The sequence below is a fragment of the Epargyreus clarus genome, unplaced genomic scaffold (genome assembly GCF_041222505.1).
Source record: "Epargyreus clarus isolate Ecla_fem2 unplaced genomic scaffold, WU_Ecla_fem_2.2 ptg000016l, whole genome shotgun sequence".
NCBI classification, from domain to species: Eukaryota; Metazoa; Arthropoda; class Insecta; order Lepidoptera; family Hesperiidae; genus Epargyreus; species Epargyreus clarus.
In genome coordinates, this window is record NW_027332224.1 from 2,342,566 (window position 1) to 2,357,699 (window position 15,134).

The 15,134-nt window shown below is 36.5% G+C and overlaps 1 protein-coding gene across 2 annotated transcripts in view; it reads right to left on the reverse strand.

Moving 5' to 3' along the window:
* CycT (Cyclin T) overlaps positions 1–15,134 on the reverse strand; it is a 33,899-nt gene that overhangs the window by 5,551 nt on the left and 13,214 nt on the right. The window contains exons 5-9 of one of the 2 annotated variants that reach the window (XM_073081395.1): positions 14,574–14,682; positions 11,074–11,210; positions 10,316–10,469; positions 10,087–10,200; positions 8,352–9,817 (exon numbers count right to left, since the gene is read on the reverse strand). In XM_073081395.1, the coding sequence (XP_072937496.1) occupies positions 8,352–9,817; positions 10,087–10,200; positions 10,316–10,469; positions 11,074–11,210; positions 14,574–14,682 (1,980 nt within the window). Of the gene's footprint in view, positions 1–7,550; positions 9,818–10,086; positions 10,201–10,315; positions 10,470–11,073; positions 11,211–14,573; positions 14,683–15,134 lie in introns of those variants that run through there. The other variant, XM_073081394.1, reaches the window with a different exon arrangement.

Below are 15,134 nucleotides of genomic sequence, written 5' to 3' on the forward strand. Positions count from 1 at the left end.
TGATTCGACCGCTCACGATGCACCACCGCATATAGATATCGTATATACACATCGCAAACGGCAGAATCGCCGATAGATGGCGCGCAAACCACTCGACACAGAAACGAATCACAAAAAAAAAACAAAATAGAAAGATAATCAAAATAAAAAGCAATATAAAATATAACAGCTAAATAATAAAATAATGTAATATATTAAAAACAGTCGGTGCCATAAAAACCTTGTGTAAAAATTTAAAAAATAGTGTTAAGCCGCACACACACATGCAACCGTATTAGATTATATTAAAAAAAAAAACAGAGACAGATGGCAAAATTTTGAGACCCTTAAAAACTATACTAAATTATATTAAGAAAATGTAACTCTATAACACGTCCTATATATCATAATTCATATACCATTTTGACATAAGGAGTCATCCATAAATTATGTAACACAAATTTGACACTGTAACACATTGTAACATTTCTATGAACCCCTGACCCCCTTCTTTTTGTGACAAAATTGCTTGAATACTTAAATATAGTATTTTTTTGTAATGTGACGTCATAAAATTGTAACACATATAGTGACCCCATCCATTCCCTATTCCTGTGACGTAATTGATGGATGAATTTTAAAATCTACGTAGCACCACTATTTCGATTTCGAAAACGGTGGCAATAAATATCAATTCAATGGTTGAGATCAGACATTTCTGAAAGTGCCGACCGATATGTGGGTAGATGATCGATTGTAATTTACATAATTTCCAAGAGTTGGTTTGTAAAAGGCGGCATTCGTCTTAATACCATCTTAACCACAAGATTCATGACCCAATCATCGATCACCTATCACATGAACCAACTTTAATAGAATATCAATATTATATCTTTCATCTCTACATAATAACATCTAATTTAGCATATTCTCCTTATTATAAATGCACATCAACATTTTTTTTGCTAATAATTTTAGACTCAAAATACATGTATATTTTTATGATATCAATTATCAGTTACAAAATTGATGTGTACTTATAACTTACATAAATTAAAGTAAATAATACAATTCCTTAACCTAATCAATACATTAACAATATTTTTACTACTTTATGACCGTAAATACATAATAGTGAAGTGTATACTGCACATTATATTATATACTATTAACATTTTAAATATTTTATATACATTTTAAAATACTGTATTTAAATACAAAGTAGTCAAAATGAGGGCAAAAGATTCACAACAGAATTCATAATAATATGAAAAAAATACTTTCTCTTTATCTCCGCCATACTTTCGAATACTTAAACAATTACTCTTCAGTTAAGAGTAAATATATCATACTCACACTAAAAAGGTAAATAAATAAAATACAAAAATCATTTGCAAAATGTGATATTTTAATGGTTTTTAATAACATTTGTGATACCGAGATACTAATGAGAAAAATATATATAAATATAATGGTATAAATTGTCATCTAAACTAATATTTACAACAATTAGAGAAACATAACATTAACTATGAAATTCGTGATGATAATCTCAGTTTATTAAAACTATACTTTACAAAAACGTTAACTAATATTAATTACTATAACAAACACTAATAAATCGATGTCGGTAAATAAGGCAAACTGTTCACTTGTAGATATTTTTGTCTTCTTTCAAAATCAACCCATTACTTTCACACTAAGAGACACCGGTCTGCTCTCAGAATGAAAAGAGAATATAGTACTATTCAAACGAGTATTCGAAGCCAATAATTTAAACTTTTTTTCATTTAATTTAATTATTTTTTTGATTTTATTCCTTTATATCTAAAAGACAAAAAATACCTACAAATGGCACTTATCTTAATAATATTAAATTTAAGTACTTCCGCGAAAAACATTAATTTATAAAATAACTAGCAAAAATACATCTTTCTAAATTTATTTAAACACTAAAGTAAATGGTAACGACAATGGCACCACTACATAAATATTTAGAAAAAAATCTTTATTTATTTAAATATCGTACTTTATACATAGTTAAATTAACATTATAATAATTATATTTGATCTGGGGGGTCATTAATGAAATAAGTCACACTTGTTTTATAGTTTTTAGTCCTCTCCTTATGAGATTGTCACACATTGTCACATTTGACCGACCCCCACCCTGTTTTAATTGTTCCCTGTCACATTTATAAACCTTAAAATATACAAATAGCTTTGTATTTTTTTAATCGGCGTGACATCACGCCTATGACCCCCTACCTGTCACACCGTGTCACATTATATGCCTTTTATGACCCCCTAAACGTGTGACATAATTTATTAGTGATCCCCCATCAAAATAAGTGTACGCAACTAAAAAGTCTAGTCGAAATTTTAGTTCTAGTGAGCCATATGTGAAAAAAATATGTTTTAATACGTTCACATTGGCTAGGAGCAATCTAAACTCTATGTTAGTATCCTATCGCCGGCGAGTAAGCGATTAACGAAAAAAGAATAAGAAATCAGCTAAAATGTATACAATGATCAATAAATGAAGATGACAACAAAGTTTTGAGAATTTAAAAAAAAAAAACATTAAACCTATATTTCCTTAGCAAAAAATGATTTTTAATGTTCTTGAAACCAAAATATAAATACATAAGAAATAATAGTACAAGAAAATATAATTGCATGTAAATAGCTAATCGTTATTCGCCGGCGATGAAACACTAATTTTATAGAAGGAACAAGATATACAACCCTGTATATTTTACACTTTTCACCGTTTTTGAGCAAGCAGAAACTAAATTACTAACTAAAAATTACAAAAACAAAAATACCCGACTGCTTAAAAAACTAACCAAAAAGGAGGTGATATAGCCTAAGTCACTCCCACAATGGGCATGATGACAGTAGTAAAAAATCGTAGAATAAATGATTTACTTAAAACAATATGTTGAAAGCATTCTCAAAAATAGCCCAGTTTTAATAAAAACTTTAGGATTCATTATATTTTCAATAATATAAAATTATAAAATACTGCAGTCGGCCATCTTGTCTAAAACGCTAATCGGGGCGAAATGACGTCATTTTTTTGGCGTGTCATCGTATTGCTTGAACTTTTCTATGGGATATCGAAGCGTGACGTCACTCGCGGCCGCCATGACACCCGTGAGCGTTTTCGCGCTTAATTCAAAATTTGTTTTAAAAATGCTAATTTTTCCGTTAATACTGACGATTATTGACGAAATAATACCGATTTTTGGAATCAGTAGACATTAAACCTACATTATAGAAGAGGAGTTCAAAATTTGTCATCATGCCCATTTAGACGAATCCAACGACACCTCATGTTATTCCGTCGAGCCGTTTGGGCTGTAGGATGTGTGAAATATGACTCAACATACATACATACGCACATTAATTTCCCTCCACAGTCGGGTAAAAGTATTTTACACACGTAAACCTAGGCAAAGTTGAACATTTAAAACAGGTCCACAATTTGAAAAAAAAAACAAACTAAAAACTAAAACACATTTTTCATAATAAATTAAAGCTGTTATGGTAATTATTTTCCTTTACTGAAAATATATATTTTGAAAATATTTTATTTTTAATATAAAAAAGATATTTGCCTACATATCTTCAAGTTTATGTATATAGATATATTATATATGACAAATATTAATGTATAGTAAATAATGTTCTTAAATATATTCTGCTATATGATTCGCTCACGGCTCTGTATATATTTTTAATCTATAATAAAATATATAAAAAATAAAACAAAATCTGCCTTTAATAAACTCTTCTTAATAATAAAAATATATATACTTTAAAAAATAGAAAAAGTGCCAACCAATGAAAATTATTTAGACTAAATACCAATTTTGAGACATTTTCTAATTTTACTAGTTATCAAAAAGTAACTGTTTTACAACCCGTTTTTTTCTTTTTTGGAATGTATCCCCAAAACAATATAATGACAGTTTTCTTTTCCCTCTTACATTTTTCACCTTTTACTATTATTAGAGTGAGAGCTTATGGAACGATTTTCAGTTACCGCACTTATACATAGACTTTTTTATAATATAGGAGTAGCAGACGAGCATGCAGTCCACCTGATGGCAAGTTACGGCCGCCCATGTACATTTGTAATCAACCCCAGATAGGATTAGATATTCCTACCTGAGGCCACAGATGCGCCGCTATCCCTGAGGGCTAAGTTGGAACGCCTCGGAAAAGTATGTCTCCCTTACCACACCCTTCAAATTATTCCGCAGGAATATGCATGTTGCAATTTCGCGAGGTTACGACTGAAAAACGTTCCATGAGCTCTAAGCCTTAATTCGCAGCATACAACAATACCTAATCATCATAATTTAAAATACCTTTAGTGCCTTTTTATATGAAAATTTAGTTTACTACCCAACAGCATATTTATATAACCTGTATATATATCTTCATAAATAACAATTAATATTCAAAAAATCTTTCCACTTTCGAATAAATACACACAATAATGTTGTACATATATGCCATAAATATAGTACTTATAAAAATAGTGGAATGTAATATATGAGTTATTTTTAAAATAATATATATTTTTATAAATCTATTACTTTACCTTTTCTTTTTGATAATTTTATATATAATGTCATAATAGTACGTATTTACAGCTGCTATATTTAAAAACTGCTATAGTGTATATTATGTACATGATTAAAGTATATAACGATATAAACATTCACAAAAGCGACAAATACACTTACATAGTATAATTGCACGTAGAAAGTATAATAGAAATTTTAAATATATTTATAGAAGGATAATATAATAGATGTAATGAAATAGTTTAAATGTGTTTTATATAGTACATTGAGACCATGATGCATGTCATAGAAAAGATCCCATACACGTTCTGTTTACTGTCAGTTTTAACGCTTTAGGTCAGATATTAAGGATGGCGATATGAGATCGATTAATCTTAAAATCGATCTTTTTGGTAAAAAAAAAACGATTATTTAATCGATTTTCAGTAATGGACCGATTCAGTGAATCGATCTTTCATCCTAGAAAGTCGATCTTTTCGAAATTGGTTGAATGTGTTATAGATATGTTTTTGCTGACTGATACGTATTTCAGTGCTTGTGTGGTCCTGATCACTTTTTTTCTCGCCATCTGCGCCCTTTTTAGCTGAAAAGTATCGAAGATCGATTTTTCGAGAATAGTTTATTTGGGCCACGATTTTTTTGTGAATCGATTCTTTGGGCCTTGATTCGAATCGATTCAAGAATCGATGTTTTTCCCCTGATGATCCCTATCCAATATACACATTCAGTATTTTTAATCAGTCTGTTTTACAGAGTTCTGCATGACTGCATATCAGGTTTTTTTATAATATAGGAGTAGCAAACGAGCTGTCCACCTGATAGTAATCAACCCCAGATAGGATACAGCAGTGCTTAACACTGCTGTTATGAGGCAGACATAGATGTGGCGGTGGTGCCGCCGGCGTCGAACCACAGAAGGTTCTACCACATTCAAATTCCTGCAGCCCATCCACCCAATTAACATACATTAATGTTGTATGCATGAACGTGTATGAAATGCCTAATTTTATGTTTGAAAATGCATCTAAGATTTCAATATGATCATAAAAAATCATCATTTGTATATTTTTATAACTTTAAAAATATATATTATGGTACTTCTAAAACCTAATGTTTGTTTATACTATTTTCTCTTTTAAATAAATATATAATTAAGTAAATATATTTTTCATTTTTGGATTATATATAATTATACTGATTGTATGTTATTATAGATAATATTTAAGCATTCTAGCCACCCTATTTTTAAATTTATGATTTAAAAACTCCTACAGTGTAAATTTTCAAAATTTATAATATACGTAATGTGTATATACTAAAACTCTATATGTACCCAAAGGTTTAACAATAACAATATATTGACACATTAAAAGCACGAAAATATATATGTATGTGTAATTAATATTAGGCCTTATATGTACGGGGAGGAATATATGACATTAAAATATATTTTCTAATAATATATTAATTTGAAACAAGCTGTTTACAACCCAGAGGGTAAAAACGGTACCCAGTTACTAAGTCCCCGCTGTCTGTCCGTCTGTCACATGGCTCTATCTCTTGAACCGTAATAGATAGACACTTGAATTTTTTACAGAGTATGTATAACAGCGGCCGCTATAACAACAACTACTACAAATAAAAATAATAATCGAATATTTGGTGACACAGAACCCTCTCGTATTATATTATTTATACAGAGTATTCAAACCTCATAGGTACTACCATAGATCTATAATCTTCAGAATTGAATTAGGAATTTGAATGTCATACTAGCTGACCCAGCAAACATTGTGTTACCATATATATAAAAAATAAGGGTGAACAACCCTTATCATTTAGATGTATGAAAAATAGATAGTAGCCGATTCTCAGACCTACTGAATATGCATATAATATTTAATGAAAATCGGTAAAGCCGTTTGAGAGGAGTACGGTAACTAACATTGTGACACGAGAATTTTATGTCATATATTCTCCCCACATACATCTACATACATACTATACAAGAGTGTATATAATAAAATTTGTACATTAGAGAACATTTATAAATATAATGAGAGTTGTAAATATCTAAAATGTGTATATACAATATATGTAAAACATGGAATGTACAGTTAATGTACATTATATAAATAAGAGAAAAGGATTTTTTCAAAGCAAGATGACAGAAGTTAGAAGAAAATAAATGATTAAAAAGTACATTTACTTTAAAAGGAGTAGAAAGGTATTCTTTTTAAGAGGAATAGCGGAAGAGCATGCAGTCCACCTGATGGTAAGTGGCTACTGCCGCCCATGTACATCTGTAATCAACACCAGATAAAATTAGATTCGTACCTGAGGTTGGCCACAGATGCACTGCTACCCCTGAGGACTAAGCTGGAACGCCCCGGAAAAGTATGTCTCCCTTTATACCACACCCTTCAAACCGGAACACAGCAGCGCAGCACTGCTGTTATGAGGCAGAAATAGGCATGGCGATGATGCCTCCGATTCGAACAACAAAGGGTTATACCACCTTTAAGATCTTACAATGCACCTAATGATAAACGGCCATTGCCTTAAGAACATCTATGACCAACCTCAGAAAGCAAGTGATAATTCATCATCATCATCATCAACCCATTACTGTCCCACTGCTGGGCACGGGTCTCCTCTCAGAATGAGAAGGATTAGACCATAGTCCACCGCGCTGGACAAGTGCGTATTGGTAGACTTCACATACCTTTGAGTTTTTTTTTTTATATATCTCTCAGGTATGTAGGTTTCCTCACGATGTTTTCCTTCACCGTTTAAGCAAGTGATAATTAATTTCTAATCTAATACGCACATAATTTTGTAAATCAGAGGTGCGTGCCTAGGATTTGAACCTCGGACCCCTCGATCGAGAGGCCGATTTCTTAACCACTAGGCTAAAGTGATAATTGCCAAAACTAAAAAAAAATTCAAAATTTAAAAAAACTTTTTTTTAAGTGTCATCTTCCTTTGAAAAAAGCGCACATAACAACTAAATAACTAATTACATATAATTAAATTTTAATACTTAAAAACTACAAGTCTTAATAAGAATTTTCGATTTTCAACCGAAAATACGTTCCCGAGTCAGTACTCTGATTTCCAAAAATAGAAATTTCAATAAATAAAAAAATATGTCAAATCAACATGGACCTTATATCTAGATTTTTACAATTGAGAAAGTAGGAAAGTGACTTAAAATTGTAATTCTAGAGCGGTTTACTTAGAGAGATAATTTCGCAAAATACGCATATTTTTTTGTAGAAGATGTATATATAACACAAAAGAAAAAAAGTGTACTAAAAAGGTTAATCTATGATTTCTTAAGTAAAGAATATCAGCTGTAAAATTGTTTAGAATCACTGTACATTCTATACTATTGTAATATATTTTGTCTATGCCAAAAATGTTTACAACCACTGCTAAACAAATACAATAATTTCGTCATCAGTCAGAATCGAAAATGTTAACAACCCGTACCCTTTGTTAACACCAAAAAATGTTTCCAACCCCTGCTACAGTACACTTTCCTACTTCCCCTCTGTTCCCTCAACATTGCTATTCAGGCGGCGGCGGAGGTACCGGCGGGGGCGGCATCGCCGGCAGCGGGGGTTGCGGTTGGGGTTGCGGCGGGGGGTACATCGGCGCACCGTAGTAGAACCCCTCCATCCCCATCCTGTAGAAGTACGGCGGCGGGGGCATCATGTAGAACGGCGGCGGTTGGCTGTAAGGGGGTGGTACATTCCAATTGCCTACCTTGTGGTGTGGAGCTCCGTTCTGCCGGGGCACCTTGTGGGGGGCGCCTTGCCCGGGTTCCCCGCCCGCGGGCCGCTTGCGCGACGTCTCCAACACCTCCTTCGGGATTTTGATCTTGAGGCCCGGCTGGGGCGGGGGCGGGGGCGCCGCTAGCCTCTCCTTCGGGATCTTGATCTTGAGGCCGGGGTCCCGGGGGATAGTTATCCGCAGCGAGCCGTCCGTGTGCGGAGGCTCCACCGGCGGCTGGAACGGCGGCGGCTCCTCCTTCTTCCTGTCTTTGTCCTTCTTGTGCTTCTTTCGCTCCTCCTTCGACTTGTCGCGGTCCTTGTGTTTGTGTTTGTCTTTTTTCTTCTTCTCCTTTTTATGTTTGTGGTCGGGTTCGTCCTCGGTTTTCACCGGTTGGGGTGCGACCGGCTCCGGTTGGGGCGGCGGTTGCTGCGGCGGCTCCATCACCGGTTCTCTCACGACCTCGATGGGAGATTTCTTCTCGGTGGCGACCGTGATCGGCGCCGGTTTCGCCAGACTCTCCTTTAGTAAATTGGACACTAAAGTCGGGTCGGTCTCGATGCCGTTCATCGCCCTCGGCGGCTCCGCCTTCCTCTGCTCCTGCGGCCGCGTCTTAATCGCGGTGCCGCGCTGGGAGTCCCTTATTACGTTCTCGTACCCGGGCGTCTCGTCCAACTTCTTGACGACGGGGACCAGTTCCGGTTCCGAGTTGGCGCTACTCAACCTCTGCCTCGGTTTCGATTGCTCCTTCGGGGACGAGAACGGTGATAGAATGGCGGGGGGTTGCATTTCCCGGACCGCCGCGGACGGATCCGGCCTCTTCTTGTGCGGGCTGACCGGCCTCGGTTCCTGCGCGACCTGGGGGATCGGTTGCGGGATTGACGCGGGCGGGGGTCTCGCTTCTGGCCGGACTTCCGTCGCACGGGGTTGTGGGCGGGGCGGCGGGGGTTGAGGCCGGCGGGGAGCCGCCGCAGCCGCCGCCGTGGGCGTTGTCGCGTTCTCGGGCGAGAAGAGCGAGGGCGGGCGCGTGCGCGGCGCCTCGGGCGGGGCGGGGGCGGGCGCCGCAGCAGGGGCGGGCGCGGGAGAGGGCGCAGGGGCGGGCGGCGCGGCGGCGGGCGCGGCGCCGGGCGCGGGCGGCGGGCGGTGGTGGCGGTGGTCGTGCGGCGGCTTGTGGTGCGGCGGCTTCTGGTGCGGCCAGGCGTGGTGCGGCTTGTGGTGCGGCGCGGCGCGGTGGTGCGGCGGCGCGGGGCGCGCGGCGGGCGGCGCGGGGCGCGCGGCGGGCGGCTGCAGCGCCTGCCGCCGCTCGCGCTCCTCGCGCCGCTCCCGCTCCTCGCGCTCGCGCTTCTCGCGGTACAGGTTGTAGTCGATCTTCTGCGGCTGCGGCGCGGCGGGCGCCGGCGGCGCGGTCGCCGGCACGTAGCCGCCGGGGACGGGTTGGCGACGCCTCTCCCGTTCGTATTCTGTTGGAATTAAAATTATGGTGAACCGAAGAAAAAATAGACCTTTTAAAATTGGTAAATAAATAAAAATATATATATTGTTTGGTGGCATGGAATATCCTGACCGGTTTTACCGATTTTTATTAACCTTTACCTTTTACCGCGACATTAATTACTAATAAGTCACTCAATATGAGTCCCAAGTGTAAAGAAAATGACTGATTCTGACAAAAATCATCGTAAGTACCGAATATAAACATAGACTTAAATACACAGTATTAATACAATACCTTTATCAAAGGTCTTGTCAAACTCTTCGTTGGGTGCATGCTTCTTGTCGTAGGACGAGCCCGGCGCCGCCGAAGAACTCGAAGGGTGGACTCCCGAATGTGGGGACCCACCGCCTGAAAAAAAACGATTATTTATTAAACTATATATGACAGGAAATGTTGCCCCTATTTACCGACATGATACGTAACTCCACCGTGGGAGAAAGAGAAACAGATACGGAAGACTCACTGTTATTGGACATGGTCATCATCTTGCGCTTGAGCCGCGACGGACACTTGTCGAAGATGTGAAGGAACTCCGCGGTGAGCTGCTTCAACAGCTCCGAGGTGACGCTGCGGTCCACGTACGTGAACCATTGCCGGCCCTCGTGCGACTGTGCGATCTGTGGAGGATAATTTTGTTTTAAAAAATCTTATCTAAAGATATTACTACTACTCAGATCATTCAAGATTATTTTCTATTACGCTTTAGAATTTCGTCAGACTTGTTAATCTGAATGTAGAGAATCCAGCCTTGGTAGAGTCAGCGCCAAACTGCTAATCCACTCCGAATATAGAAATGAGTCGCGTCGCAATAGCAAATTATAGATATCAGCGGGACGAAGACAGCGCGGGAAACCCCGCACCCTCTAGCCCACGGGGACATCGCTGCGTTAGTGTACCCGCACGTTACGGAGTATATGCTAACTAAACCTGCGCGCAACAACTTCAGAGCGGACTAGAAGTTTGGCGCGGACTATACAGAAATGGATATTGTTGTCAAATATGATTACGGTGATGATGAGTGACAATGATGATGTTGATTATAATGATGACGTTGATTATAATGATGACGTTGATTATAATGATGATGTTGAGTGATAATGAAGACGACGTTGGTGACGTAATTTTCGCAAAGGAACCATTACTTTGGAAAAAAAAATACTCATCACAGACGAGGCAATTCTACCTTACTCACATAACATCTTCGCAATTTCGCATACTCACCGCCCAGTTGCTCCATTTAGACGCCAAGTGTATACAGAAACACGCGACGACGGTCGGCCGGTACTGCAAGCACATCGTGGTCAAGTGCAAACTGTTCGACGCCATGAAGTAAGACGTTTGGGCGAGGTCCTTCGACGCTGGAAGCAAATGTTACGGTAGAGAGACACTGGTTTGTTGTTGTTGTATATCGAATGAGGTAGGTGCTTGATGATTGCTAACGGTGCGTTTTATCTACAGACATCGCTAAGATGGCATTCCACTTGAAATATCTTTGTCCAATGTACATTTGATCATCATGGATGACTTCATCCAATTTACTAGCAACACCGATATTTGATCAAAGATTTGGTCCAGCTAGAAGAACTCATTTCCAGACCAAAAATAATCCCCGAAAATATCCTACAAAACCGATTTTTTAATGTTGATTAAATATCAACAAATGTGTTATAGACATTTGTTGCTAACAGATACGTATTTCAATGATTTGGTCCTGACGATCGTTATTGTTTCACTACCTTCGCCCCTGAATTGATCGATGATCGATTTTTGGAGAATCGATTTAAGAATCAATCTTTTTCGGAAGGAATCGCCATCCTTAGCACGTGTCCAATATTTTTTTTTTTTCAATATAATGTGTTACAACTATTAAATATTATTTGTTAAAACGTACAGTAGAACCCGCTTAAGACGATCACGCTTAATACGATTTCTCGCATAATACGCCATTTTCCGCTAGTCCCTGCATTTTGAGACATGTTTTCATACATTTCTTAACGCTTAATACGCTTCGACATCCCGTTTAATACGCCTAATTCGTAACTGTGCGCACAAGCAAATCACAACCGATGGATCAGGGAATCAAAAAGGTCCTTAAACAAGGTAACAGGACAAGACTTATTTTTATCTTCAAGAAGTGGAACGCCCTGATAGCAAACGACCCTTGACCGTGCATGATGCGATTTTAAGCATTGCCGCGGCATGGGAAGCAATTATGCTTGAAACCATTCAAAATTGTTTCAAGAAAGCAGGTTTCAGGAATAAAGGGGTTGACGTCATGGTGGAAGAAGAACAACACGTGATATTGCAGGGTTTTCCTGAATATTCTTCTATTGATGACAACGTGGTATTTTGTAGGTATTTTGTATGGCACCCTACGAAATACAATCCATTGAAGATCTTATAGTTTTGTCTTATCCCGCTTAATACGTTTTCTCGCTTAAGAAGCGTTTTTGGTTGGTTCCCTGTGAAATCGTCTTAAACGGGTTTTACTGTATTTACATATTTCTCTTTTTTATTAGATTCTGTCTGACACGACACGTTCAATGTCTGTAGATAAATGGGGCGTTATTTTATTTGTAATGTGCAAATCTACGTTTAAAGGATCAGGTTTTTTATTTATATTTTATATATTTTGCTTAAATAATAAAAAAATACATTCTAAGCTATACCTATACAAAAATAATAATCTATAACTTTAGTTGCATTATAATATACTTTTAAGTTTCAACAAGTTTCTTACAATTTTTTTTCAGAAAAATTGGTTTCGGAAAAAATGAATAGTTAAATTATTATTTTTTGAGTTTAGTAAGTGACATAGTTTCATTTTTTTTACATAAATATTTTTTTACTTGTGCTATTTGCTATGAAGTACAAATTCCCGTCGTGTTGCATACAACATATTCAAAAAGGGCGTTTCCATTATTATGTATTCTTCATACATAATGGGCATGATGACAGTATTAAAAAATCGAGGAATAAATGAATTACTTAAAAACAATATGTTGAAAGCATTCTCATAAATAGCCCAGTTTTAATAAAAACTTTAGGATTCATTATATTTTTAATAAAATAAAAGTATAAAATACTGCAGTCGGCCGTCTTGTCTAAAACGCTAATCGGGGCGAAACGACGACATTTTTTTGGCGTGTCATCGTATTGCTTGAACTTTTCTATGGGATATCGAAGCGTGACGTCACCCACGGACGCCATGACACCCGTGAGCGTTTTCGCGCGCGCTTATTTCAATTTTTTTACGATACGATACGATTTCTGGAATCAGTAGACATGTACCTATATTATAGAAGGGGAGTTCAAAATTTGTCATCATGCCCATTACTATATTTTTCATTTTTGACAGAAATTTTAATGGGAGAGGGGGTTACCCTCTCCCATTAAAGTTATTTCGGAAAGGTGAAGTAAGGATTGTGATGATTCCTTTAGTATTTTATACTAAAAAATATACAAAAACAGAATAAAAACATTCGCAAATGATAAGCGTGCATTTCCTATTCAAATATTCCACAGATATCCCAAACTGTTCTTAACTAAACCTAAAAATACTTAAAATTCAAAAATTTCTTAATAAAACAAAATCGCTAAAAAAATATTTCACGACTATTATTTTTTATAACAAAATTTATTTTTTTAATAAAATTTCTTAAATTTCTTCAACATATTTAATTCTAAGTAATTAATACTGCAATCTGCAAACTGTAAAATCACGATCTACCCACAAAAATTTACACAAATATCATTCTACCCTCAAAAAGAAAATAAAATATTAAAAAAGCGTATTATTTCAACAAGTATTAAATTTATACTACCGGGTGTGATGGTGGGGGTATGACAATGACACACAATCATACAGTTATACGTAAATTAACATACCTCAGTCGGTCGAGATAATTTCATACTTGGCTGTTGTCATCCGGTTTGTATGGACGGACGGTACGTTTTTTTTATATATATAATAACGGTTTGGTGTCGTTTTGGTAATGCGTTTGACTGTCATATTGTATATATTTAATATTAATTTTAATGACGATTGAAGTATTTTTAATTTAATTAAAATACTAGAAAGATATAAGGTATCTATTATATTTTAAAGTATTTAAACAATAAATTAAAATATTGTATAAAGTTTATTAAAGTTGGGTGTTTTCTGTTTTCTTTTTTATAATAAGCGAACAAAATAACTAAAATAATGTATAATCAATTTAGGTTTTTAAAATAAAAGTGTAATCAATAAAAAACAATAAAAAAAATGTTTTTAATAGACTGAATTTAATAGAGTATTTTTTTTAGTTTAATAAAAAGGTTAAAGGGTTAAACAAAAATAAATTAAATACAATCAAAGATATGCTGCTTTCTTTATTTTTTAATGACATAATTTTCTACAAAAAAAATATTTTCCTGTCAATCCCGCGTAAATATTACACAATACCATGTTTTAATTATTATTTAATTAAATTTATCGCAATCAAAATGACAGTCAAACGCATCGCATCGAACAAAACTAATTAATTTTTAAATTTAAACCAAAAAAATAAATCAAAAAAAAATTTTTTTTCAACAACCACCAAAACCCAAAACGTGACCGTCCCACACTCCCGCCGTAGCGCGAATCGTTCGTTCGCGCGCGTTCATATCGTATCCCGCCTCGTGGCCACCACGCGACCGCCTACACGCAACTGCGTATTAGCCATACGGACGCGCCTCACCTTTAACAAGGTGACAGGTCCGTACGACGTGAGTGTGCGGGTGGTCGATCGCTACATCGAAACCTAATGTTTGAAGCAGTACGTTCTCGTTGAATACAAGGTCCTGCGCCTGGAACAAAAATTTTTATTGTTAATTTTAGTAATAAATGCAGTGATAAGTTATTTACATTTAGAGAGGAAAAGAAAGCATATAGTATACGCTTTATAAGAGATGTCTATCAACTAACGCAACCTGATTGTGATATGAATTTCTATCTCTTTCGCTTGCCCTCCATTTCACTCCTCATACCTACATATACGTGCCTCTCTTTCGCTCTTTGTTGTTAAATTCTAGATCACATCACGAATCACTAAGAAAGCCAGTCGTTAAAAAAACAGCAACCTTAACTAAAGCTGCAATTTGTAAATTGACAAGATTTGTGTTATGAGTTTTTTTTTATTTAGCCGCTTTGAAAAGAAAGTTGACTTCGGAAGAACAGACGAACTTCAATTTGGATCATTTTTTCAAAATATTGATAAAAGAACCCACATTGAAAAAGAAAAGGTTGAAGGTGGTAGAAG